Source organism: Anarrhichthys ocellatus, unplaced genomic scaffold (assembly GCF_004355925.1).
Source record: "Anarrhichthys ocellatus isolate YVR2014 unplaced genomic scaffold, GSC_Weel_1.0 scaffold34, whole genome shotgun sequence".
Taxonomy (NCBI): domain Eukaryota; kingdom Metazoa; phylum Chordata; class Actinopteri; order Perciformes; family Anarhichadidae; genus Anarrhichthys; species Anarrhichthys ocellatus.
In genome coordinates this window covers 4,487,233-4,514,123 of record NW_022280064.1, presented here as the reverse complement: position 1 = coordinate 4,514,123, position 26,891 = coordinate 4,487,233, and the positions used below count along the sequence as shown (strand labels likewise).

Here is a 26,891-nt window from a genome sequence, read left to right as displayed (position 1 = left end):
GGCGACGGCGAAATATCTGAACTCGAGGCTTCAAAACATCAGTCCACCAACCAATAAGAGACGTCACGTTTGACTACGTCCACCTCTTATATACAGTCTACGTGAAGGCGTTTCCTTCCCCCAAGAGGGGGCGGGGCCTTTGGCGATGACGCGATGCTGGTCTGACGTGCTCTAACAGAAGCGTGTGCTCGCACGTCTTTGATTGGCCGACACAGTGCGTGACTGGGTGTCGTCGAGCCTATTTAAACGTATTTGTAGGACAAATTTGTTTGTTTTTTTCTGTGCATCGACTTTTCTGCATCAATGAAAAATGAGAAATAAAATTTTCAGTCACATATATTATTTGACACTGAAATTTATTAAAATGTGTCCTATAATTTTATAAATCTCTTAAAAACGACTTAAAAACAAAAATCATATTTTTATAACATTTCTAATCAATTTAAAGTGGCAGGAAGAATAAACAGTGGAACCACCAGACTTCATTACAAAAGATTATTATTATGCTGAGTCGCTGTTGATTCTCAGCGGGTTTTGCAGTCTAACATATAAATATCACTTATTGGAGTTATTCCCTTTGCCAACAAATCTGCTCATAACTAGTTAATCCAAAACTTCACTGCGACATGAAAGCAGTTTCTCTGAGGGTCAAGCTCAGACTCCGGTACCAACATACAGACACCGAGGACATAAACAGTTTAAAACTATGTCACCAGGAGAATATAAGCAATGCATTTGCAAAAACAAAAGCTTTTCACACAGTGTGATTAAACACAGCTTCTACAAGTTTAGAACTTTATACATCTGCATGTGTTGGACCTATTGGATATTTACACGTCGAAGACAGCGATGGTGAGGAGGAGGAGGAGGAGCAGAGCCGGTGTTAAACTGGTCATCAGGGCGACGTGGCTGCCGCTCGACATCATGTCGTAGTCATAATAGTCATCTTGTCTGCACGAGCTGCAGTCGCCGCCGCAGAAGTAGCAAGAGGACATGTCTCCTCGCCACTCTGATTCATACGTCCTCATCGTCATGCGTCCTGAGAGAGACGGTGTAAAGATCAGAGGTCAGGTTCAACATGAGTCCTAGCTCACGTTCTTGGTCTAGTAGATTTGAATGTCCTTTAGTTGTTTCTGTAATTAAAAGTGTCAAATTTCAGCATTTCAACAGTCTTTTAACCTTCTGAACCCCAAAACCCGGTTTTAAAAAGCATGTTTTCTTTTTTATCCTGGCCAGAAGCCATCAAACCGTCACTATTCACCTTTCCGACCTTTACCTGAACACATCATGTGTGACGAACGCTTCCGTCGGAAAAAGCAACCAAATAGAAAGTTTAAAATTGTGATATTTCATCAAAAACATTTTATTCTACAAGTCTCATTTAAAATGTCGCCACAAATAAAACCGTCTCCTTGAACCAGATCCTGTAAAAAACATTGAATTCTGAGCTCCTCAGTGCAAATAAGAAGCCATCAGTTGATTCATCTGAGACCAAAAGTCACGTGACACAAATTCCGTCATTCACCTATTTATACACTGATGATTCCTGTCACCTGATGATAAGAGAAATAAAATGCTGTATGAGAATTAAAAGCACTTATTACACGTGGGATGGATGATTACTTAAACCTGTCACACTTTAGAAAGAGTTAGCAATAGTTTACATGAAAAGGGTATTAAAGGTATGAATGAAGGTGAGTGTGTAACTCCTTACTTGGCTCATAATAATCATAGATGACAACAATCGCCTGCTGGACTTTGCCGACTTTATACTCCAGGACCAGAGGAATCAGAAGACAAGTCTCCTCCGTCGTCACCTGGAAACACATTTACACTTTCAGTCTTTGACTTCAGTCGGACTGAGTGCAGCGAACCGTCCGCGATAGTGTTTCAGTGGAGCTCACAGAGGACAGGTACAGGATGACTTTCCCCGGCTTCGTCTCCACTTTCTTTACGACGCCGTCGGTCGGGATGCCGTCCGGCGGCAGGCTGAAGCCGCTCAGCAGACCCACCTCCACGATGACCATGCCGGTGGCGTTCAGACCCAGAGCCTTCGACAGACTGCAGGACGACGTGAAGACGTTAGTAAAGTACGTTTCAAGTCCTCAAATGATTTATAAAAGACTGTTTACTTATATATTTCTACATATATATATATATATACAAATATACCAGCAGCTTCATTGAACAGATTAAAGAATAAATATATTATAAAACAAGGTATTTGAAGTACATTTTTCCATATTAGCATTTGAAAAGTGAACGGATATTTGACATTTTTTATTTAATATTTCAGTTTTCTTTCTGTGTAATCTTTCTGTCAGATTCACATCTGGTGTTTTTCTTGTATTGTTTAATTGATTTTGACTTCACTGATTATGTTTAATTGTTTGTAAACAGACATCACGTGCTGATCTGTTCGGTTGCATCACACTCACACATGACATCACGTTACCTGCTGCAGATACGCAGATGTGCCCAGTTCATCTCTTTGTCATACAGCTCGACGTACAGATCAAACGCCTCGTGTTCGCCAGCGTATCGCCTCCTCCTCGTCGGCTCCTCGTCCCTGACGTTGTAAAACACGTTCAGCTGAGACAGAAGAAGAGACGCGTTTACAGGAGGACACCCAGAAGGTCAAACTTCCATCGGAATGAACAGGTATCTAATTCTCTTTACACATCCGGGGTTGCGACTTTCTCCCACCACAGTCCTCAAGCTGCTGACCAGCAGGAGGCGCTGTTGAGTGATATCGTCATATCGTATAGTTTGAACCTGTGTGTCGTGATACCTGAAGCAGAGCGAGTCCTCGGCCTTCTGCAGACACCTGCAGGCTCAGCTCGTCTGGATCGATCTGAACAACAGAACAACACATCACGTTATCCTCTGCACGTACGGACCTCTCAGCTTCTGTCTCTGTGAGTCAGCCCTGAGTGTCGTGTGTTACCTGCTGGGTCTGGTGGACCAGGTGGTTGTCCCGGCTGATGTAGAAGGAGGCCACGGCGGTGGAGGCGACGGCGTTCACCGTGATCTTGAGGTCGGTGTTCTGAGGCATGAGCGCTGCGAACTGGGACAAGGCCTGCAGAGCCACCACCGTATCCTGAGAGAGGAAACACACACGAGTCAGGAGTCGCACATCTGCTCCACAACATCCTGTCGCTCTTCGGACAACGATGGGCTTTTGCTTTGATAATCACCGCCGACTTCCTGTTTACGGCGATGTTGCTTTGTGAGCGTGTTCATCTGTGCATCTGATGACAAATAAGAGTCGACAAAGCCTGAGAAAAAGCTTTATTTAACGTACTGTATTTGGAGGCACTGACACACTATTTAGATATTTCCTCTGTTTGTGTGTGTGTGTGTGCGTGTGTGTGCGTGTGTGTGCGTGCTAAAGGGGCTAACTGTCCCTTTAGTCACCACATGCCCAGACAACCACAGTCTCCTGTTGATGTGACACAAAAGGGGAATTTCTCCTTTTTTTACATGATTTTCTGGAACTTCAGAGATGAGCTTTGAACCCTTTTAACAAAGTGTTCTTATAAGTTCTGATGTTTGCATCGTGTGTTCTTGCAGACGCACATGTGAAGACTTGTTAAGCCTTAAAAGGATACGAATGGAACATTTCTTACTAATAGTTTGATTGATTGATTGATTGTGCTGCTCATTGATGTGATTTAAATGGAAGAGGAAGGAGACACTAAGTCTTTGATGAAAACACAGTACTTGTGATGTTCTGGTGTTTTCTTTCTCACCTGGGTGCTCCCGAACCCCCCCCTGTGGTTCCTCTGCTGGCTGAGCCACTTCATGAGGCCGAGGCCCTCCGTGATGTGACCCAGCTGGTGTTGAGCGAGCAGCACGTAGGACGCCATCTCCATGTCGGCAGAGCGAGGCTGCCACGATGAGGACAGGCCACCGTCTGTGGAGGACCACGTCGGGACGCCGTCTGTCCCCCCGAGGAGAGACGGAGGAGGAACAGGATTCACGTCATTCAATGTTTGTCAAAGCCTTTGTTCTTGTAATATTAAAGTATGAAAGATAAACAGTCAGACATTAAAAGAAAAGAGCATTTCAGGACTGTGACTTGTAATTTTCACCGTGTGGTATTAGTACTTTTACTGAAGTAAAAGCTCTGAATACTTCCTCCACCAAGTACATATTCATCAAATGCATCTTTCAGACCCTTTGATAGGGTTCTTGTTTCAAAACTTGTCAGCTAAAAAAAGCCAAAGTATGGAAAGCTGGAAAGACAGTCGTACTCCGTTGGAGTAGTCCAAACTTTGCAGTCATCTCACTCACACACACACACACACACACACACCACACACACACACACAAACAGTGGTCATCGCACCTCTCATCTCGGCTCGTCCAATCAGCTCGCTGAGTGCCGCGTCGGCGCTGAAGCTGCCGGACAGAGCCAGAGCGTAGCTGAGCATGGCGAGGCTGTAGTTACTGGAGACGCCGAGGGCCAGACGGGTCTCCAGGAACATCAGGGCCGCAGACACCTGGCCGCCGTACTGAGCCTGACGGACAGCAGACAAAGATCACAGCGTGAAGAAACACGACAACATGTTTGTTTTGTTTCTTTAAATCACATCTGTGTCCAGCTTTCATGTTCCTGCAGACTGCTCATGAGGATCTAACCCACCTACAGGTGCAATATATTCAGAGCAATAATTATGTACATGACAAATAAATAAATAAACTGTATGAAAGGTGCTATAGGAATAAAGTTTTACCCTGATGTCACTGTCTTGCAGCAGGGCGATGAGGACGTAGGCGGTGAGGGACACGGGGCCGTCCAGGCCTCCCAGGAGCTCGGTGTGGATGACGTCGCCGTGCTCCCCTGATCTCCCATCGGCCCCCTGCTGGGCCGCCAGCCAGACCGCCGCTCTCTGCAGCACGACGGCATCGATGGCGACAAACGGCCGCGCCTGCAGGAAACACCTCAACACGAACGCCGTGAGCCTGCGGAGACGGAGTTAGTTTTGTTTCGTCAGTGCTTTTGTTGAGGGACACTCGTGTTCCTTCTTTATCTATAAAATACTTTAAAACCACACCAGGTGCTTCCAGACGCGTCGTGGTCTCCGAAGGCACTGAAGGAGCCGTCTGCTCTCTGATAGGTCAGCTCTCGCTCATAACCTGGAGGGAGGGACACCAGAGACGAGAGGGAGGTCATCTTCTGAATTCACCACAGATATTGCTGATGAGTCAGTTGTTGAACACTGTTCTTGTGGTTGGTGTGGGTGTTATGAATGTGTGACTGTGATGTAACCGTTTACCCTTCATCATGAAGTCCACGGCTCTCTCCGTGGTCTCCTGGTCCGCCTGTCCCACGGCGCTCAGATACTGCAGAACGTAGACGTTCGGGGCAAAGTTGATCATGTTCTGTTCCCCGCAGCCGTAAGGCATCAGGATCAGGGAGTCCAGGCCGCTGATGGACGGGCCGAGGATGTCGCCTTCGTGAGCACGGAAACCAGACAAATCAAGACACGATGAGGGAGAAGAGTTAATGTTTACTGAGATGACCTCAGCGCCACGTCAATGACCAGATGTTTCACCGTCGCAGCAGACGTTCTGCAAATTGAAATAACGTTATCTCATTGGTTGAATCAAACCTCAGGGGCGGAGTCAGTGAGCCACAGTAAAACCTAGATGAGTAATAAGAGCAACTTAAGATGATTGTCGATGGGATGATCTCAGACTCATCTTCAGATCTTTGTTCTTTTTGTTTACGATACTTTATCGAGCTGCTGATGAATGGCTCCACGTTGAAGAACTACAACATTAAATCACCCTTATATGTGCGTGTTAGTAATAAAAAGTGAATATTCTGTAATACAGGGGCTGCAAGCTTTGCCCTTTTACTTTGGATACTTTGAGTCGATGTTGCTGATAATACTTCTGTACTTTTACTAAAGTAACAGGACAGTTTTATTAGACTTTAAAATGAAGTAGCCGTTTTTTATCTGATTAGAAAAGTCTGCGTGTTTGTCAAGACGCATCACTATGACATCACAATGACATCACAGATGAGTGTTGAGTCCAGTACGCTCTCCACCGATCACATGAGAAACTACAACCAGCTGCTTCTTCACGGGCTTCCTCCCCGCCGCCGACACTTCACCTTCAACACCACGACGACACCGATTCTCTCTGTTGTTACAAAACGTCTTCAGCGCTTCAACACCTGAGCGAACAGGAAACTATGAGCTCATCAGCCTGTGCTGCACATGTGTGTGTTTCACCGTGAACGTCTACACTTTGTTACACGGAGAGAAGAGAAGAACCATCGCTGTCACATCCTGGATAGAACATGAAGGAACTACCTCTGCTCATTGTAATCCATGTTGTTGAGCACACGCGTGTCCAATGTCTGACACATGCTAGAGTCCACATGTGAGCAACCAGCTTGCAGGTTTGTACTCATTATTTTGTACTGCAGCTGGTTTCATTCGATTTAAGTCACACTAAAGAAATTCTGCAGATTTTATGTGAGCCGGTCTCTGGGAACGACTGCTTCAGAGTCCTCGGCTTCATTTCGGATTTTTTACAATAATTCTTATTGTATAGTATTTCATTCACAGATTAGCAGCTTTCATTGAGTCATTATTTTTTTGGGGGGAGTGACTGTTATCAGTCAAAAATCTAAATTAAAGTCATACTATATGAATAAAATTGTCACTTTCATTAAGTACATCTTGTTATTAGTTAGAATCAAATGTCTTTTTGTTGTTCTTTGTTTGTATTTGCCAGCAGGTTGTTCATTACTTAAGGTTGTTGGACGTGTTTACGTACCGACAGCCGTCACCGAGGCTCTCGCGCTGCCCTCCACGACGTCTGCCGGGAAGGTGAACCCGACCTCTCTGGAAACACTCGACTCAGAAAGCTCAAACAGCAGCGAGGCGGAGAACGACCGCTCGAGTCCCTCGGCCTGCAGGACGCACAAACAAACAAACGTGGTGAGTCATGTTTCTGGCAAAAGGCAGAGCTGCAAAACAAGATCAGGATTTCTCTGGTTACAGTGGAGCAGCAGACGAGGGTCGTGACCAATAAACACAGTCTGACGGCCTCGACTCTCACTGCCGATGAGCAAGACGCTCACATCACTAGTTCTTTGAGTTAAAAGTAGGGGTGCAACGGATCATAAAGGGAGCAAACATAACTCTTAGAGATCCCCTATCACGCTTTTTTGCCGCCAATACCGATTGCTGATCATTGATGATCCAGATTCGCAGATCCAGATCGTTCTTTGTTTTGTTATAGCAGCTGCTCTACAAGGCTCCTGAAAATAATTTCAACCACTCTGAAGTCTGTAAACCATCAAAACTTCTAAATGATATCGTTTTACTTTGTTATAGTAAGTTATACTACAAGAACACAAGAACACACCATTCAAATGATAAGGAATACAAGATTGTGTTTTTCTACAAATGAAAAACATCTTGTCATTCGTAGATTTAGTGATGTATTATAAGCTGCTTAGAGCTTGTGTTAGGTTTAACAACTCATAATTCATCTCTAATATCTATAATAATAATAATAATAAGCTGTGAAAACATCTCCTTCAAACATCTGATATATTCTTCAAGTTTATTCACTCAAACTACATGTTACAGGATTACATCTGAACAAATCATGCTAACGTTTTAATGTTGGGCTTAAGTTATGAAATATTATTTTTCAGACTTTTCTTTAATCTTTCTGTTATTTTATAATCATTACCGCCACATTGCGTACATTTGGTTGTTTTTTTTGTATCTTATTGATAATCTATTATTGTTCATATTTGGTTCTTATTTGCACTTTTTCTGCAACTGCTGTTAATAAAGTTCTATCTTGTTCTTGTGTGACACCAGAGAGCGTTACCTTTTTAGGCTGTTATTTAATTTTTATTATTGTTTTTATTGTTATTATTATTAATGAAACAAAGTAATGTGAGATGGTACATTGTAATCGCATTACTCAAACCTCCCTGGTTCTGTGATTCTCACCTTGACGAGCACCGTCCTGCGGACCATGTCCATCCCAGCAGACGATTTGGCTTTCACCACGATGTCGATGTCTCCGAGGTTCACCGGCTTGATGGGAATGAGGACGGATTCTCCGCTCCGACTCCCCACGGGCACCGTGAGAACACCGGGCATGAAGAGCTCCTCATTGTCCGAGAGGATGAACTCAAAGGTTTCGCTCTCTACAACGATTATCGTGACCTGACAACAAAGAGCAGAAGGAGAATGCAACCCAGATTACATGAAGCAGAGGTCTGACAGTACAAAGAGGGCGGTAGGAAACAAAAGAAGCATGTTGTTGAAACCGAATATATCAAACTAAAACGCAGATTCTAGCTTTCTTGGAAGTCGTTGAACTCTTTTTAAAAGCTTTTATGTGTTGAAGGATTGAAAGTCCTCAGAGGTGACAACAGAGTTGTATAATATGTTAAAACCACTGATGCCACATTAGATTATAGCAACCTGACGCCTGAGACAACAGCACTAACCCTGTGAACCACATTCACTCCAAAAACATGCAATACAACACCTGCTGTATTCACCTGTTGGTTCACGGTGAAATATAAATCCATTAGTCAACAGATTTAAAGCGGATATGACCTGCAGTCTGACCTACAACACAGGCTGAACGACGTGAGACCTGCTGCTGTTCAGCTGTTTGAGTATTTCTTAACCAAAAAATACAAATATAGAAGTTGCTAAAGATGAACTCTGAATTGGTTATACTATAGTCAGTAAAAGAGAGCTTACAGAGTTCTTGTGAATGAAAACAATAGTGCTTTACAAGCTCACAAATAAAACCCGATGAATTGCAGCTGACTACTCGATCCACCTTCATGAAGTCTCTTGTGATGACGGCTGAGCGGTGCATTTCTATGCTGATGATACTGTGCTTTATTCATCTGCTGTTACATTTGGGAGGAGTGTTATCTATTTTGCAGACAGCGTTTGGCTCGATCCAGTGCTCACTTCTAGAACATAAACTTGTCTTAAATGGAGATCTCGCTCTATGGAGGAAATTGGCTTCAATATTTGCACTTTGGATTGTACTGAAGTGAGTGTCTTCCTGGGGAATTTATTGATGAAAACTTTTTTCTTTTTTTTCAAAAATAAGTGATTAACTCAGTAACTATAATGCTGTTTTTTTGCTCCCAACTGCAGCAACAAAGTGTATCTTTCCATCGCAACAGCAGCCGAGGCTCACGGGTATCATGTTATGTATCCATTAAACTTAGAAGATGGGGAAAACGTGATTTCTTGGAGAAGAAGCTCGTAACCAACCGTGAACCCAAACAGCCACCTTTCAAGTGTGCAGGAGGAATACGTTTCACTTAAGGCATTTCCAAACACTAACTGGCACTGTGCAGGTGGAGGAGTGCATGACACAAACTGACTCCTGAAGGATCCATGCTTAACCATTTTACATTTACAATATTGAACCCTGTGTGAGTTTCCCCTTCTTATCCAGCCCAGCTGTGTGAGGAGGAGCAGCTCACTGACCTCCAGGTGCTGTGGGAGGTAGTTGAACAGAATGATCTCCAGCAACAGCTCCTCTCCTCGGATGATGTAGGCCGGGAGGTTCAAGAACAGGAAGAAATCCTTGAACACTTTGAGCTGCAGGGGGATCACATGGAAACGTTACACAGTCTCATCTAAACACGACACATACAAAGCTAATACTAATAGAGCAGAACGATGTGTAATACAAGAAGTCAAAGGGTCACACGGTGCTCTAATTCAAAGGCGAGAAGAGTGAAATAATACTGGAACAACACAGAATTTAAATATCAAAGCAATGGATAAAAAAGACACACAATTGGATTTAGTACGGTGATTTAAGTCATTTTACAGAAGCGATGTGAATACCTCTGCAGGCTTCTCTACGAAGCCGAGGCCGAGGTTCTCAGACAGGACGAAGGCGGTGGCTGTCCAGGTCGTGATGCTGTCTGGTACAGTCAGAGTTATCTCTGTTTCTGAATTACTGCGAAAAACAGACGGACATGTTAGCTTTAGTTTCTTTGTAGTTTACTTTGAGCTGTCACCTCAGCTCTAGCCAGGTTCCATCCTTTTTACCCAAATCTAAAGTCTGAAATCATTTTTGCACCATGGTTACTCTCCAAAGCCGAAATGTACAGTTTAATCTTCCTACATCCTCTCCATCGACATACAGGAACTTTTGTCTCATGGTTAACTTTCAAAGCAAAGTGGTCTTTCAACCTCAGCTAAAACTAAAAACTAAACAGACATGTCACCAGATTGTGTTGTAGTGATTCTACAGCGGTACGTTTCTAAAGCGTTACCTTGTGTTGGTGTCCATCCATATCCAGGTCTCTGGGAAGTCCCGGCGCTCTCGTGGCTCCATATGTGAACCGTCTGTCTGGGTGATTTCATTTATTCCCTCCCCTGCTGTTTGAAGATGATTGTCAGTTGTTTCGCAACGCATAGTCAAAAAGAGGCAAGAATGTGATGAACGTAGATTGTTTTAAAACTTACGAAATGTAGGCCTAGGTGGACTTTTCATCTTGTGTAAACTGGCATCCGTCAATGCCACAAGATCACATTTCTGCACAAAGAAATGCTCATTTCACTCAAATGTTGAGCTGGAAAGCTTATTATGGGTTTGTACATTACAAGTCATTACATGTACATTTTGTCTACCATTTTGTTTTTGTACATTTTAATATGTTTCTATTTTTTCATTATGTCTTGATTATTGCATTGTGTTCATTGTTTATTGTTACGCACCATTCACCAAGTCAAATTCGACTTTAAGTGAGATAGAAGGATGATCAAGCATGATCGGATACTGCCCCTACACAGGACGTCAATACAATACATGTGATGTGTCTCTGGGGAGGCTAACCTTGAAGACGGAGTATGGATCTCCCATTGTCATCATGTCAGAGTAGGCGTCGGCCACGGCGATGCCGTTATCCTTCATCTCCTTCACCACCTGTGAAAGCAACACCAATCCTCCTCAGAGCTGCTACTGTTGCAGCTCACAAAGGGCAACACAGCAAACCGGGACGCAGAAAGAGTACTTATTGTTTGAAACCAGTTTGACCGAGCTGGGATTAAAAAAAGAGTTCACAACGAAACCGATATTGGGGGGGGGGGGGGGGGGGGGGGGGGGGAGAGGGACGGATTGGGTTTCATAGAAATACCTGTTAGGAGAAATATGGGTGGAGAAGCTTTGGGAATAACGGACACGACACTGATAAAGCAGGTTAGGAGACAATCAACAGGAAACATGTGACCCAAAGCTTCAGCATTCATCTCTTTGTCCGACGGTCAGACTGAAGTCACAGCGAGCTTCTTTACTCACGGTGTTTAGTTAGTAAAGAATTCATTTAGGTTATTTCTCAAAGTTTGGGGGATGTGAACGAGCGCTGTTTCTTACCCTCGCCTCGGTGATGTCATTGTACGATCCCTTCCACCCGGTCGCCTTGTCGACCACCAGGATGCCGACCAGAGAGGCGGGCTCCGCCACCGTGACCCTCAGCGTGACCTTCTCACCTGGTCTTCTCGTAGCGTCGCTCCAGCTCAGAGATACCTGTCAACCATGCACCATCACACCCAATCATTGACAATCACAATATTGAATTGAACAACGTAGGTTTTCCAGGTTGTTTGTGTTGACGAGTACATTATTCAGTTCATGACATAGACTGTAAATTAGAAGACCAAATTCTGATGGCATGACGTATTTTGCAATCAATTTAGTTACTACAGCTTATTTCATAAATACAACAATGTTTCTGACTCTCTGAGGGTCTCGCTCTGTCAAATTTGACTTTCTTCAAACATTTCACAAGCTTCTGATTGTCTCACGCTTCAGGAAAACCAACTAGGATGATACTTTAAAGGTAATTGGCATTAGCTCCACCACATTCATAACATACTCATAATACTCAAAATCACACTTTTTTTAATCGAGCAAAACAATTGAAAAAAAGACAATAATTCACCTTGTTTTGTAAAGTTTGGGTCATGGGAAGCTGCACCACGTCGTTGATGATCTCGCCGCTGGGATGCACACAGTAGACGATGATGCAGGCCAGAGGAGCCCAGGTGACTTCTGGGACCAGAGAGAGATCTCCTTCCATGCTTCTCCCAGCAGACACCACCTGACCTCTGGACTTCACCTTCACACACAGAAGAAGAGACCTGAGCTCTTCTTTCTTTTTATACATTTTATAATTAAAGCTGCAGTAATGTGTATTTCTTTGGCAGACAGACTCCAAAACAAGTTAACAGACATATTGTGACTTTCTAAAGTTGTATAATAACAACATTTACTGATATATCATTTGAGTTCTACACCACTAAATGTTGCACAAGAAACAGTCGAGTAAAACAGAAAAGAAATACTGAAAAATTATGATAATAATAAAAACCGTGAAAATATGGCAATAAGCCATTTTTTATCATACAAATCTGATCTAGAGAAATACAAGTTTATTCCACAGTTGCACTAAATGTAAGTTACTCTGAATAAAAGTCTCAGACAAACAAAACCAATTAAATGGAATATATTAAATGAATGAAGGTTTGAGTGTCATAATGTTAAACTCACCACATAGTGGATCTCAGTCATTGGAAAATTCCTCTCAACGTGCAGCAGGACGGGGGAACCAACCTGAAGGAAGACCGCGTTGTGATATAACACGCTTAATATCATTGAATGTACTTCCTGTTGTTACTACTTTGTCACCGGCAGCATTCCCACAATCCTACCAGATAAAACCGTGTGACACACACGTTACTCTGCTCTTCATGATTACCTCTAGAGGACTGGAAGGTTTCTGGATCTTCAGGTAGGACTGACTGGGGGATCTGTAGCTTCTATAGAGTTGGAGAGTGGCATGGCTGTCCTCAAAATAAGCCTGATAACAAAAAAACAGATCATTATTTGAAAAAAGTCTTCTCTCCTGGTGCAAGAAGGGGATACATGTTGTTGAATAAGACCTCCAGAGTGGTGAAAGACTCTACAGAGGACTTTTAAAGCAGCTGCATGGCGCACATTAACTTGACCTTAAAATGGGTTACAATAAGCAAACGATTGGGAATGAATGGGTTTTTATAAAACTGATCCCAATCAATTAGAAATCACTTTGATTGACATTAATTGGCTCTGGAAATCTGGAAACAGTGGCTTTTTGTTTCCCTTCTACGCAGATGATACACCACTTTATATTTCAATTGAACCTATCAAAAAATGAGCACTGTGTTCAAATTCCACAATAAATATTCATATGAACGTAAGCCTTAGGTTGTAATGTCCATGGTGCATTATGGCACAGACATTAATGTACTGTAATAAGGAACATTTGCAGTGAAACATCGATGAAACTGTGTCGTTGGACCGCTGCTACCAATTTAAAAATTGACGGTTTTATTTCAAGTCTGTTTTTTTATAGTCTGTTATTTCTGAATAATATAGGAGTTTAACTACAATAACGATGCAATTTGATATGAATGAAATGCTATTTATTTATACAATTGGAAACAGTTTTTCACATTAAACTGTATGTTTACCTGCAGACAACACTGTATTTTCAGCTGTGCACTGATTAAAAAAAGATTTTAGCAATTGATCTGCTGCATTAAAATCCACAATTCTTTCACTTTCTTTTTCCAGCTGAGAGTTCTTTCTCTGTTTCTGTTTTAGCATCGCATCGCTTAACAGTGACGGTCAAAATGAAAATGATTGTGTCCTTCATTCTGGCTTTACTAAGTCTTCTCTTTAGTTAGACCGAGTATACAGTCAGGATGAATGGCTGAGTTTTAATGTGAGGAACTGATCATCTTACATCGATGGTGAGTGTTTCCGTTTCGGTCATGACCCGGATGTTGAGGGGTATGCATCCGTCTGCAGGGACAGGAAACTCCGTTTCTTCAGAAAGCATCTCCTCTGGCTGAGGACTCCCAACTCCCCAAGTGACCGACATGTTAGATCGACGAGGCCAGTTTTCTCTTTCTTTAATGTCCATTTTCCAACTCCACGGACTTGTGTTTTGCTGCATCACTGACACATGAACCATCTTTCCCTGATCCTCCGGTGACAGCGGCTGATTGTTGTACGTTGATATTTTCAGCTACAAAATCAAGACAAGTCAATATGCTGATCACACCTTTTAACACTTTGTAATGAGAACTAGTTGTGTTGCTTATCGTAGTATTTGTTATTATAAAATACCAGCTTTGATAACTGTTATAAATGTTGGTTAGCAAATAGTTCATTTGACACTTTAGTACTTTTTACTTAATAAAGGAAATTATATTTAATGAGAAATAGGAATGGAAAAGTATAAAGAGTATAAAATCAAACAAATTAGATTAAAACAACAAAAAAGATTTGCTTTCCTTACCATGGCAGCAAAGTTCAGAGTCGGCCTCAATATTTTGGGGTAGCCATCAAAGGAAATTGTATATCTGTACTTTGCCATAGACACCTTTGCTGTACTGTTATATGTGAGACCTGAAACATGAAAAGCATCAGTAATACTTCTAGTGGCGGCAGTAATTAAACCACGATCTCTCCCTAAACCTAACCAAACAGCAAAAGTTTCACATAGTTAACCACGTAAAAACCACTATACGTAAACCATAATTTACTAAATGAACATCATGCTGTATTGAAGAAGACTTGAAACTAGAGATTGAGACCATAAACTCATGTTTACAATGTTTACTGAGGTAATAAATCAAGAGAGAAGTAGAGTCATTTTCTCATAGACTTCTATACAACCAGAGGAGTCGCCCCCTGGTGGACACTAGAGAGAATGCAGCTTTAAGACACTTCAACATTGGCTTCACTTGTCAGAACTGGCACCAAATTTGCCAGGGTCGGTTCTGCATGAAAGTAGTACAATTGAAATATATTTAAGCTAAAACGCACTGGAATAAACCTGTAAAATATTCACATAGTTGAATGTAAAATCTCTCTGCATTCCCAGGAACAATACAGAGCACATGACTTCATTGTCCTCGCACACTCATCAATACAGAAGTGTAAAAACTGATTACCTGTGATGTGATCAGTCACATGAACCACAATCATTAAACACTCCTCGTCCATGTATTCGTCATAATAGTCCATGTCCAGAGCTCTTCTGCTCATCTCGTGGTAGTCGTAGTTGGGAACGTTAAACATGAAGTCCGTGCTGCCGTCGATCTAAAGCAGATATTCATCCGTTAGACTTGTTAGTTGATTGATTGTTTAGTTTAAAAAGTAAAAAATATGATAAATATCTATCTCAGTTTACAAGATGTCAAGGTGATGTCATATTAATTCTTATTTTGTCCGACCAACAGACCGAAGTATTTTATTTACACTGATATTAAATGCTTTTTTTTTTGTAAATCCTTAAGTACACAATAACATTTACTTAATAAATGACTTTACTAAACTCCTCTGAAAAGACTGGATGCAATTTGGACAAAAAACAAAACTAACATTTACACTGAAAAGAGCAGGTAACATGATTATCTAACTTAAATTTAAGATAATATGGTTTATTCTGTGACTCTTAATCTCAAAATCATTTTAACACCATTATTTTTGGGGTGTAATCAGATTATAATCAGCTCTTTAAATACAACGACCCACCTCTCTACGTTCATCATAAGCCTCTTCAACACCATGGAACCTATGGAGGTACGTTACATTGATGTATCCGTGAACAAGCATCCCGTACATGTACCTGAGGATGAAAAACACAAACACGTAAATATATAAAGTATTTAAAACTGTGTTGAATAACATAACGCACAGACAAAAAGTTCTCACTTTGCCATGACGGAGAACCACAGAGGGTCTTCGTGAAAGATGACCCGCGGAGCTTCTATCACAACGTCAAACTTCGGCAGCGCTGCAACCAGACAGACACGACATATTCATGCATAGAAAAGTCAGATGAAAAAGCAATAATCATCCGACTTTAACTGTGCGAAACAAAGAGGACGTTGAGTAGAGGGAAGAGAAAGCGTACGTACTGTAATGAGCCACGGTGAAACGCTTCTCGGTTGAAACACTCTATAAAAACACACACATTTCATTTAAATAACAACATGATCTTTACTCTGGTGCCACCTCCAGTACAAACCTTTTTACACACTATTGTGTTTTGTTTTTATAGTGTGTGGTGCGCATTAAAGCCTCTGTGTCTGTAGACTTTTAGTCCTTTTAAATTGCACCTATTTGGTGAGATGGAGCAGACTTACGCCGACTGTAGTGACGATGGTCCATTCACCCAGAGGAGGGTATTCAGACAGCTCATACTCTTTGGACACAACCCCGAGGACGCCGTCCAGAGACAGCCACTGTCTGAGCCGGTTCCCCCTGGGATCCTGGATCAGGTACAACGTGTATACAAAGAGATGAAATGATGCTGCAGTCAGGAAACCAACACAAAGGCCAACACATGTTTTTCATTATGTCAGCGTTTTGTGTAGGAAGATAATAATCCTGCTGATTAACAGTAGCGGTCGATTAAACCAACGGAACACTGATGCTGTCCCTTTAAAGGAGCAGTTCACCCAAAACTCTGAAGTTTGCATGTGAATAATGTGACATAATCCTGTTGGCTAACAGAAGTTTTTGGATATGCTTTTGGAGAATTTGCTGTTATTTCATAGATATTTTCTGCCATTTGTGAAACTAAATAACACAGATAAATAATAGCTGAACAAAATGGCATATAATATAAAAGAAATAAGATAAATTGACAGTGATTTTGATGCTAGAATGATGATTTCACACGTTTGTTTGTGTTGATAAATGTCCGTAGTGTAAAGCCCATGCTGCTACATGGATTCATGAGGAGATAACGACAACAGTTTCCTTTTTAGGGTGAACTGTTCCTTTAAATTCATAATTGTACGGCAGTCAGACTGGTGTAAGTTGCATTAAAACAAGTGGACAGTGGATTCAGACTCACCCTGATGGTGACGTTCACCGGGCTGGTGAAGGGCTTCCCGTCGGGGAGGATGGAGACCACTCTGATCCTCACCTTCTGCCCGGGTCGATAGGTCATTTTGTCCGTCTGAATGAAGGTGGAGTGGCCTTTGGGGTCGAAGTGTAGCTGCGTCGAGTTGGAGAAAACCTCCACGCTGCCTACGTGACCTTTCACCTCCAGGTTGTAAGGGTACATGTAGCTGGACTCGCTCTCGTGGATCTGCAGCACAGTTAGGTTTAACTCGACCAGCGTCTTTAATCTCTGAAAAATGTTTGTAATTCTTAAAATCTAAAATAGTCTGTGTCATTAAATATCTTTGGTACAACTAACTTTTGCGGCTTAATGAAGCTGCCCTTTGCTATGCTAAATGCTAAAATGATCAGCATGCTACCATGCTGATGTTCAGCAGGTGCAATGTTCTGAACATGGTCAACATTATGCTAACAAGCTAAACTAAGGTGATGAACATGATGTTTTTTAAATCTTAGTTTAGCTTGTCAGCATGCTAACATGCTGATGTTGAGCAGGTGTAATGTTGACCATGTTCACCAACGTATCCTAGCTTGTTAGCATGCTAACATTTGCTAATTAGCAGTGAACACAAAGTACAGCTGAGGCTGATGGGAATATATTTAGTTTTGTAGGTATTTGGTCCTCAACCAAACTATTGGACAAAAGTGAAACTCTGATCGTGATGGTGGCGCTAGAAGGTCAGAGGATCAGGAAAGTTACTGAGGTTCATTCTCTGGGGATCATCAACGTCTTTACAAAATAACAAGGCAATCCATCCAACAGTTGTTGAGATGTATTACTCTGACCCTCTATAGACTGAACAACACTGCACCACCACAGCAAGGATAACAACTTAGAATAAAGTCATACTTACAGCTGGTAAAATCAGCAGCTCGGTTGAACCTTTAACAAAAACAAAGTAGTTGAATTACTCTGCAAAGTGATTTAAATCAGAAGTCTTTTGTTGATTATACACAAAAGGCTTTACCTGCTTTCACTGTAGCAGAGTTTGAGGCCACGTTCTGTTCGCCATGAACGATGTGAGCGGACACGGTGACCGGGGAGCCGGCGAGGATGGTGACGGTCACTGATGTTGGGACTCCTGGACGGAGGGTTCTGGGGACCAGCAGCAGGTAGGAGGGCTGAGGGTCGGGGCTGAGAAACCAAACCGTTCAGGTTCAATACACAGACACACTGAGGGTCCTGAGGGAAACATGGTGGTGGGCATGGACTGTTTTAAAAGGGATACTCTGTGGATTATCAAGGAAGCTACGGAAGGTCATTCACGACATTGTGATGGAAAAAAAGAAAATCCTGGAAGTTAAAATAATTAGTGTCTCAAAATAATTACAAACTTTGTCACAATGATGACCAAGTCTCAACATAAAATAAACTTTCTCAGCATAATAACAGTACCTGAAAATAATGACTTAGTATCTCTAAATAATGAAAAATGTGTGTTCACCTGTGTGTCTTTATCTGTGAGTGTGTTTACCTGTGTGTCTGTGTGCTTACCTGTGTGTGTTTACATGTGTGTGTTTACCTGTGTGTGTGTGTGAGTGTGTTTACCTGTCTGTGTTTACCTGTGTGTGTGTGTGTGTTTACCTGTGTGTGTGTGTGTGTGTTTACCTGTGTGTGTGTTTAATCTGTGAGTGTGTTTACCTGTGTGTGTGTGTGTGTGTTTACCTGTGAGTGTGTTTACCTGTGTGTGTGTGTGTGTGTTTACCTGTGTGTGTGTGTGTGTGTTTACCTGTGTGTGTGTTTAATCTGTGAGTGTGTTTACCTGTGTGTGTGTGTGTGTGTTTACCTGTGAGTGTGTTTACCTGTGTGTGTGTGTGTGTTTACCTGTGTGTGTGTGTGTGTGTGTTTACCTGTGTGTGTGTGTGTTTACCTGTGTGTGTTTACCTGTGTGTGTCTGTGTGCTTACCTGTTCGTGGTGCTCTGGGCGGTGGTGAGGACGATGAGGCCGAAGAAACCCCACACCTGGAGACGCTCCATTTGCAACGAATGAAGCTCACTCCACTCGGGCTTCAGTCAGTGCTGGGAGCCGGTGATGTCAGGGGACGCCGCCTTCATACCTGCAGACAGTGACCCCCCCCTCCTCCTCATACTCTCCTTATAGAGTATCACCTGATGAACTGAACTAGAGTCAGTTTACCTGAATCCCCCGGGGGTGGGCTGCGTTTAGGAGCTGAGTGGGTGTTTCCACTCTGAGGACGAGCCTCGTGAAAAGTAGGTGGGCTCCCGAGGGCCTCCGAAACCCCCAAGGGCCCAAAGTCTCAGTGTCAGTTTGACTTTGAGTCAAACAAAGAGGCAAGAGTTCCTGTGAGAACTGTTCAGAGTGGCTAACAATGGATCACATCCTGTTGTATTGTTGTTTTTTTAGCAATAGCAACCATTAGATGATGTTCCCCAGAGGATGAACCCCACTGACTTTACCTCTAGCTCAACCATGAGGTTGACATTTTTGTGTTTTTTAAGTGAAATATCTCAACACCTGTTGGATGGATTGCCGTGAAATTAAGATACACACATTCATCTCCACCTCAGGATGAATTGTAATAACTCCCATGATCCCTTGACCTTTTTCTGTATTACTGTATTAGGGAGAAAACATGTTTTTTCTGTAATTTTGGGTAAACTGATCCTTTAACATCTGGCCTAAAAGATCATATTAGTGTTGTGTTTTATTATATGTTATGTCATTTTAAACCATGTTAACTTTGAGTTATTGTCTAGCATTTTCAAAGCACATCCTCAGTCCATTTTCATGGAAATAAAATAAGAATGGTCCCCTTTATTAAATAAAGATTTAATAATCAATTTTAAATATCCACTGTGATTCAGTTTTTATTTATTTTCAGAAAAAGTGTCATTATTTCAACAGCAGATGGTGATAACTGACAGTAAATTACCAGTGAGGTCAAACTGGAATGAAAATGCAGAATATTTACTCACTTTTTCTTTTATTTAGTCCACCTACCGTGTCATAAATGTGGAGGACAAAATAATAGAAACACCTGTCTGTCCCATAAAGTTGAATGAAGCCTCTAAAAACAGTTTTAAAACAAAATAAACATTTATTACAGAGCTGTTTTATCAGACTTTATTAGTTATAAACTGGTAACTGAGTGTATTTGTGGCCGTTATTATTGTATAATTGTACCACTACCTCCAGTCCGCCAGGGGGCGCTGCTTTTCTTTTCTTTTAAAGTGAGCCGACGTCTCTCTTCCTCCGTGAGGTGAAAGGACACAGAGCAGCGAGCTAACATGACAACATTAAGACCGTTTACCTGCGATGATTTATTTAAATTCAACAATATGTGAGTGAGGTTTTGTCTGTTTTTATCGTATAGATTATGTTTACTATCCAGTTGGTGCAAACAATTAGTTTGCACATCCTGTGTTTGGTGTACATCCGCTTTAGCAGGCTAACCGAAATTAGCAGAGAATGTTGTGCCAAACTCTCTTTAAAAATAGAGATAATTTAGTAGTTCCGTTGTTATTAACACCATGCTACTTAATCAATGCTCGACTGAAACATCATGTGACTCGTTAGTGTCCTCTGGACTAATCGGCACACATTTAATCAGACAACTAACTGTCCTTTAGTAAAATATATAATGTGTTTTTGTTTAGCTAGCTAATGCTAGTTAGCTAACCTAGCTAGGATGTGAGGGACAAAATGCCACTTAAATCATGATGTTTGGTCCGTCACGGGTATTACGTACGATGTGGAGGAGGAGGAGGAGGAGGAGGAGAGATATGACATATGACATATGAGAGGAGGATGAAGAAGAAGAGGAAAAGGAGGAGGGAGGAGTGGGAAGAGGAGGATGAAAAAGAGGAGAGGACGGGAGTAGGAGGGAGGAAGAGGAGAGATGGGAGAGGAGGAGAGGAGAGCATTGACTTCAAACAGATAAATAACAGATCACGTTAAAGGTTTGTTTGTGTTTTATTCAACAGTAACTTGGACCCTCTGACAGAAACCGTATCCTTCACTTTGAGATGAACGTTAGCTCATCGTTGTCATGTCTTAGAACTACAAACTCATTAATATGTAGCAGTCGTCTGTAGTTTCCTTTGACCGTTGACCTCCAGTATGGGATCCCGTTCTACCTGCAGTACCTGGCTCACTGGCCCGAGTACTTCATCGTGGCCGAGGCTCCTGGTGGTGAACTGATGGGCTACAGTAAGTTGATGCTCCGTTTGATGTTTTCATCTCAGTGAAGCTGCTGCACCAATAAATCATTTTATTTTGGTGCACATTAATCTGAAGTCTTCGTCTGTATACATGTTGTTGCTCTCTTTTTATTTTGATATATTAAATTTGAAATAGGCATATTGTTCATGACAATCAATAATGTCACATTCTCTGTAACACTTGCAGTCATGGGGAAGGCGGAGGGATCCGTGGCTCGGGAGGAGTGGCACGGTCACGTCACCGCTCTGTCCGTGGCCCCGGAGTTCAGGAGGCTCGGCCTCGCTGCCAAACTCATGGAGATGCTGGAGGAGATCTCAGAGAGGTTAGTACGCGACGTCGTACCCACAAGTACACAACATCACACCCGGAAGTACGCGACGTTGCACCCGGAAGTACGCAACGTCGTACCCAGAAGTACGCACTACTACTTTAGTCCACAGGGACCGAAAGAATCATCACATTAACGTTCCTCTTAACTTTAAATTATGCAGAAGCTGCATATATAGGTACCTTGTTGTGATGCTTTTACTCTGAAAATCACCTGGTCCTCTCCTCATCCCGGTGTCTTGTAGGAAGGGCGGGTTCTTCGTGGATCTCTTCGTGCGTGTCTCCAACCAGGTGGCGGTGAACATGTACAAACGTCTGGGCTACAGTGTGTACAGGACGGTGATCGAGTATTACTCGGCCAGCAACGGAGAGCCCGACGAAGACGCTTACGGTGAGACGACGCATTGTAGACATTTCAAATCAGATTTCAGCATCATTTCCTGCTTGATTTAGTCAGAATACTGAACTTTATTCTTTTCTTTAAATGTGAGAGGTAAAATAGTTTTGATAGAAAGTCCTCCACTGTGGTGCGTTGAGGTGCTTTGAGTTGTGTGCAGAGAAACCCAGAAGCTGTGTTGCATTCAAGAACTGTTGAAACTGAAGCTCAGAGGAGCTGAAACAAATCAAGATTATATTAACGTCGTCATCTTCTTGCTTTGAAGAAGCTGTAGGTCTGAAGACTCTTATGACACTAAAACAAGAGGTTGGCATTATTGGCATGTAAAAAATAATTAAAGGGCAGGTTGATGTGGACAGAAAGCAAAAACAGTTGTATTTTCACATTTAGCTGGATTTAAGTAAATGAAAACAGTCTTAAGCACCGTAAATGGCAAATTGTCACCTTTTTAAAGGGTCAGTTCACCAAACTTATAAAACGTTTTGTCACTTGTAGTGGCATTAATCCTTGCAGATGGTTTGGTTTTATTTGCAGGTTACACCAGCGTGTTCTTCTAGGTTTCTCTGGATCATCTTCATTAAAACTAACACTGAAGAAACAGAATTCTGTGAACGACATCGTTATTTTAAAAGCTTTGAGCAAAGAGAATTATATTCACCTCCTTTAGAATTTAAAGTTTCAGAAGAAATATCTCAAATCTGCATGGATAAATACCACCAGATCTTAATGTATTCTGATGAACTGACCCTTGAATGATTTTAAATTAGCACAGATTACCAGTATTCTAATGTATTTATAACAGCTAACAGAAGAGGGCGCTGTTCCTCCACAACACATCAAATAAAGTCGACTGTTTGTCTCCTTGTTGCAGACATGAGGAAAGCTCTGTCCAGAGACTCGGAGCAGAAGTCCATCGTCCCTCTGCCTCATCCTGTCAGACCAGAGGACATCGAATAACAGCAGACTGTGGCTCTCTGCAGCCTCATATATTAATATTATATATATATAGATAACATTACAGGCACATTGTACATAGTCAAACTGTCAGAGAGCCACGCTGTACAAATATCATCTTTTCATTTCATGTAAATTCTGTTTTCTTAAGAAAAGAAACCACAACGAGTGAGTTTGAATAGATGTTTGTATAATGCAGAAGAACACGTCGTACAATAAAGACTGATCACCAGCTGCTGGTTGTTTTTGTTAAAAAGAACAAAAACAGATTGGTAGAAAAATGAATCCCGAGCGTGTGAGCGGAGATCTACTCTTTATCTTCTTCTCCGCTCTTCCGCTCCTCTTTCTTCCCTCCATCATCATCACTGTCACTGCTGCTGCTATCGTCTCCATCGTCGTCCTTTGTCTTCTTCTCCTCCTCCTCCTCTTCTGTTTCATTCTCAGCGTTTCTTCTTGAGTCGTTCTCAGGAGGAGCTGCCGGTTTGTCTGAGGGCGACGTCTCTTCGGCCGCCTCGGGAGATTTCTCTGGACTTTTCTCGCCTTCATCGTCGTCGTCCACCATCTGCTGCCTCTTCCACATCTTTGCCATGGCCAGCAGTTTGAGGTTGGGCTGGTTGGCGGCGTCCTCTGGGAAGATGTAGTCGTAGTACTCCTCCCAGCCGGCGTCCGACTGAAAGAACCACGACAAGAGACCGAGGTTAACGCCTGAGATCGATTCATTTAAAGTGCAAAAACGTCTTTAATCCAACTCGCAGTCCAAAGATATTCAGTTGATGATGCAAAGCAGTAAATCCTGAGTTAAGTTATTTCATTAATAACTTAAAATATAAATTGATTATCAGGCTTGTGCTCAGTTTGATATTTTCACCCAATAAAGTATAGAACAGAATATAGTCCGATTCTTACCCCGTCCTCGGCCGTCAGCTTCCTCCTCTTCTTCACCTTGTCAGGCATCAGCTCCCTCACTCTGTCCATCGAGCTCTCGGAGCCGAACTCCCTCTCAAAGTCCCTCCAGGACTCCAGCAGCATCAGACGCTCCTCCTTCTCCTCGCAGCTCCTCATGCCCTTGTTGGCCTCCTCGAAGATCTGCCGGCTCTTCTGCAGCCGGTCGGGGCCGTTGATGGACAGCTCGTACTTAGCGTAGCTGATCCAGACCTGAGGAAGAGGAGGAAGGTAAGAGGTCAGGGTTCATCGTCTCACAGTGAACGCTCAGTTGGTTGATTAAGAAAATAAGAATCAGGCGGCAACGTCTAGTTCTTTCAAAGCTTCATGTGTTAAAGCTGCATTCTCTCTAGTGTCCACCAGGGGCGACTCCTCTGGTTGTATAGAAGTCTATGAGAAAATGACTACTTCTCTCTTGATTTATTACCTCAGTAAACATTGTAAACATGAGTTTATGGTCTCAATCTCTAGTTTCAAGTCTTCAATACAGCATGATGTTCATTTAGTACATTATGGTCCATTTAGAGTCAGACCATAAAGCAGGGGATGCTTTAGGGCGGGGCTACCCATTGACAGGTCTCTGGTCTCACCTTGACGTGCTGGGTGCGCTGCAGCAGCCTTTTGTAAAGGTTCCTGGTGTTTTCAAACTCCTCCTGCTCGATCTCAAAGTCAATGTAGGACTTCCACAGCACCTGGAAACACACACACAAGTTGAATATTAATGGTAATATTTGAGATTTCTTTAGTCCATATCCCTTAAAACAAACACTAAAACGTTACCTCCGGCATGTCCAGCCGCGGCTGTCCGATGGCGAGTTCAAAGATGGCGCGCGCCCTCTCCCCGTCTCCCAGGATGGTCTCCAGCTCGGAGAACTTGATCCAGGTGGTGCAGTTCTCCGGACTGAACTCCAGGTATTTCTCGTACAGCTTCCTGCAGCGGTCGAACTCTCGCAGCTGCAGCTCCAGCTCGATGTAGCCCTTCAGCAGCTTGTTCTTCGGGCATTTACCGATCGCTGTGCCCTGAGGAAGAGAAACCACGAAGCCTTTTAGTATTCAAAGAGACACTATTAATGCTCGACTTGATAATGCATCTTCACCAGATGTTTTATGTTCACATGAACTCTGCACAATCTTTAGAGAATCAGGTTTGAACCATAGACTGTATATAAGAAGTGGACTCGTGGTTTGTGGACTGATGTTTTTAAGCCTGGACTTTGGCGATTTTGCCGTCGCCATTTTGTTTTTTTTTTAAAAATCAACCAGTGAACAGGAAGTCACCATATATGGACTGAGGAGTGATGTAGAGACACCGTATACGTCTCTGGTAGAGACCTGTCAATCCCCGTGTAGCCCCGCCCTAAAGCATCCCCTGCTTTATGGTCTGTTTGACTCTAAATGGACCATAATGTACTAAATGAACATCATGCTGTATTGAAGAAGACTTGAAACTAGAGATTGAGACCATAAACTCATGTTTACAATGTTTACTGAGGTAATAAATCAAGAGAGAAGTAGAGTCATTTTCTCATAGACTTCTACACAACCAGAGGAGTCGCCCCCTGGTGGACACTAGAGAGAATGCAGCTTTAAGACTTTATTGCTGTGTTTGTTTAAGTCACCCTTATTCTTCACCCTCGGATGTCTGGTTTTCTTACGGTTTCTCCTGCTCGCTGTGAATTCTCCGGACGATGAGCGTCTATTCACAGACGGGCTCAACCGGACATTACACAGACTTTAGTACTCGGGAGCCGACCGGATAAAGTCTGTCTAATGCCCGATGTAATACGTTCAGGGTTGTAGTGAATGTGCGGCTTTAGAGTTAAAAACTGTGGAAGGCTGTTCATGTCGTTTGGTATTTATTGTGGCATCTCTTGAAAAATCTATTTGAATATGAATGAAACACTAATGGTCAAATAAAGGCAAATGTATCAGCATTCATCAGAACACATTACCCTCTAATGAAACCTACTCTTTGACTAAATGTTGATCTAAACGACAGGAATATCTTCTAGAAAGTCTCACCATGACCCGTCTGGCTCCCTGAAGGTTCTTCTGCCGGATCTCAAACTGAGCGTAGAGCAGCCAGATCTTAGCGAACGTGAACTGAAAACACAAGATGATCACAATATTTACACTTTAACGGACTTCATTATGAGACAAACAAGAGAATCAGAGAGAAAGCTCAAATCTGAATTACCTTTTTATGTGGGATGAGGTCCAGAGAGGCCTGGTACACCTGCCTGGTTTTCTCTGGATCCTGAATAAATAAAAGAATGTTATAGAGATAATTAGCACAGCTTATTGTTAGTTTAGCATTGATATGACATTGTAATTTATTGGAGTTAATTAGTTTCTGAGGAAACTTTTATTCAGTAACACTTTTAATTAATTTGTATTGAAGAGCAGCAGCTGTTTGGAACAACCTACAATCAATATCTACTTCATCGTTATTAAACAAACATATTAAAAGGACTGTAATTACATTTTTGTATTACAGCTTAGTCTTGAAATTTTGATGAATTATGCAATTTTTGTTTCCTCATCTTTTTACCCATGAACAATTTTTTCAAGTACGACTATGTTTATCTAAAAATGGGAGGTATTTTTATACGTCATCTCCCGCGCAATTTTAAAAAACTAAGACTTTTTACTGTGTTTTTATTTTCGTGTTTATGTGCAAATAAATAAATATTTAATCTCTTTTTTATTTGACTTTTCCAACTCATTTACAGGATTCCTTCCTCCTCGGTCTCTTGAAGTGACGGGTGAGGATGAGGAGCAGCGAGCGAACCCACCTTGACCTCCAGCTCTTCGTACAGAGCGTAGTTGATCCACAGGTAGATGTATCTCTTCCAGTGTCTCTTCTCCTGGATGGGGGGGATGTTGGCGATGGCCCTCTCGTAAACCTCCCGGACCGTGTCGGGGTCGGCGTCGTTCTCCACCAGGCGGAGGTAATCGAACCACGCGTCATAGTTGTGAGGGTTCGCCTGACGGGGGAAACGTCAGTGGTGAGGACAGGAAGTAACCTCTTTTCCATGAACAGGAAGTAACCTCTTTTCCGTGAACAGGAAGTAACCTCTTTT

General features: G+C 42.4%; 3 protein-coding genes across 3 annotated transcripts in view; 1 reads left to right on the top strand and 2 right to left on the bottom strand.

Moving 5' to 3' along the window:
- Positions 1–830: 830 nt before the first annotated feature.
- On the bottom strand, positions 831–18,982 carry cd109 (CD109 molecule). Its single transcript, XM_031865931.1, has 33 exons — positions 18,912–18,982; positions 17,973–18,139; positions 17,859–17,887; positions 16,955–17,191; positions 16,239–16,364; positions 16,011–16,050; positions 15,805–15,886; positions 15,625–15,718; positions 15,042–15,189; positions 14,384–14,493; positions 13,826–14,110; positions 12,797–12,898; positions 12,589–12,651; positions 11,981–12,157; positions 11,413–11,565; positions 10,876–10,965; positions 10,506–10,575; positions 10,313–10,418; positions 9,879–9,993; positions 9,513–9,626; positions 7,995–8,213; positions 6,799–6,934; positions 5,283–5,459; positions 5,061–5,142; positions 4,740–4,968; positions 4,352–4,523; positions 3,753–3,943; positions 2,948–3,100; positions 2,792–2,854; positions 2,456–2,592; positions 1,905–2,061; positions 1,715–1,817; positions 831–1,039 (listed from the first exon to the last, which is right to left on the bottom strand). The coding sequence occupies exons 1-33, from the start codon at positions 18,980–18,982 to the stop codon at positions 831–833; spliced, it is 4,407 nt and encodes a 1,468-aa protein (XP_031721791.1).
- A 1,231-nt stretch (positions 18,983–20,213) lies between these two features.
- Positions 20,214–23,100, top strand: naa20 (N-alpha-acetyltransferase 20, NatB catalytic subunit). The gene is made up of 6 exons (XM_031866202.1): positions 20,214–20,307; positions 20,951–20,975; positions 21,086–21,176; positions 21,375–21,510; positions 21,761–21,906; positions 22,784–23,100. The coding sequence occupies exons 1-6, from the start codon at positions 20,255–20,257 to the stop codon at positions 22,867–22,869; spliced, it is 537 nt and encodes a 178-aa protein (XP_031722062.1). The 5' UTR covers positions 20,214–20,254; the 3' UTR covers positions 22,870–23,100.
- The window catches only part of crnkl1 (crooked neck pre-mRNA splicing factor 1), a 7,952-nt gene continuing 4,103 nt past the window's right edge, over positions 23,043–26,891 (bottom strand). The window contains exons 8-14 of the mRNA XM_031866201.1: positions 26,604–26,795; positions 26,006–26,065; positions 25,831–25,911; positions 24,589–24,828; positions 24,399–24,500; positions 23,773–24,021; positions 23,043–23,536 (exon numbers count right to left, since the gene is read on the bottom strand). Of these exons, the coding sequence (XP_031722061.1) occupies positions 23,174–23,536; positions 23,773–24,021; positions 24,399–24,500; positions 24,589–24,828; positions 25,831–25,911; positions 26,006–26,065; positions 26,604–26,795 (1,287 nt within the window). The 3' untranslated portion in view covers positions 23,043–23,173. The remainder of the gene's footprint in view (positions 23,537–23,772; positions 24,022–24,398; positions 24,501–24,588; positions 24,829–25,830; positions 25,912–26,005; positions 26,066–26,603; positions 26,796–26,891) is intronic.

What these genes read in the sequence shown, in the direction of transcription:
- cd109 (XM_031865931.1), bottom strand. Translation starts at nt 18,982, where the DNA reads ATGGAGCGTCTCCAGGTGTGGGGTTTCTTCGGCCTCATCGTCCTCACC. An exon ending in CTCTGAACTTTGCTGCCATG is followed by an intron (nt 14,111 to 14,383) that starts GTAAGGAAAGCA and finishes TTGATTTTGTAG; the next exon opens with CTGAAAATATCAACGTACAA. An exon ending in TGGTCCACCAGACCCAGCAG is followed by an intron (nt 2,855 to 2,947) that starts GTAACACACGAC and finishes TCTGTTGTTCAG; the next exon opens with ATCGATCCAGACGAGCTGAG.
- naa20 (XM_031866202.1), top strand. Translation starts at nt 20,255, where the DNA reads ATGACAACATTAAGACCGTTTACCTGCGATGATTTATTTAAATTCAAC. An exon ending in TTATTTAAATTCAACAATAT is followed by an intron (nt 20,308 to 20,950) that starts GTGAGTGAGGTT and finishes TTTATTCAACAG; the next exon opens with TAACTTGGACCCTCTGACAG. An exon ending in TGGTGAACTGATGGGCTACA is followed by an intron (nt 21,177 to 21,374) that starts GTAAGTTGATGC and finishes TAACACTTGCAG; the next exon opens with TCATGGGGAAGGCGGAGGGA.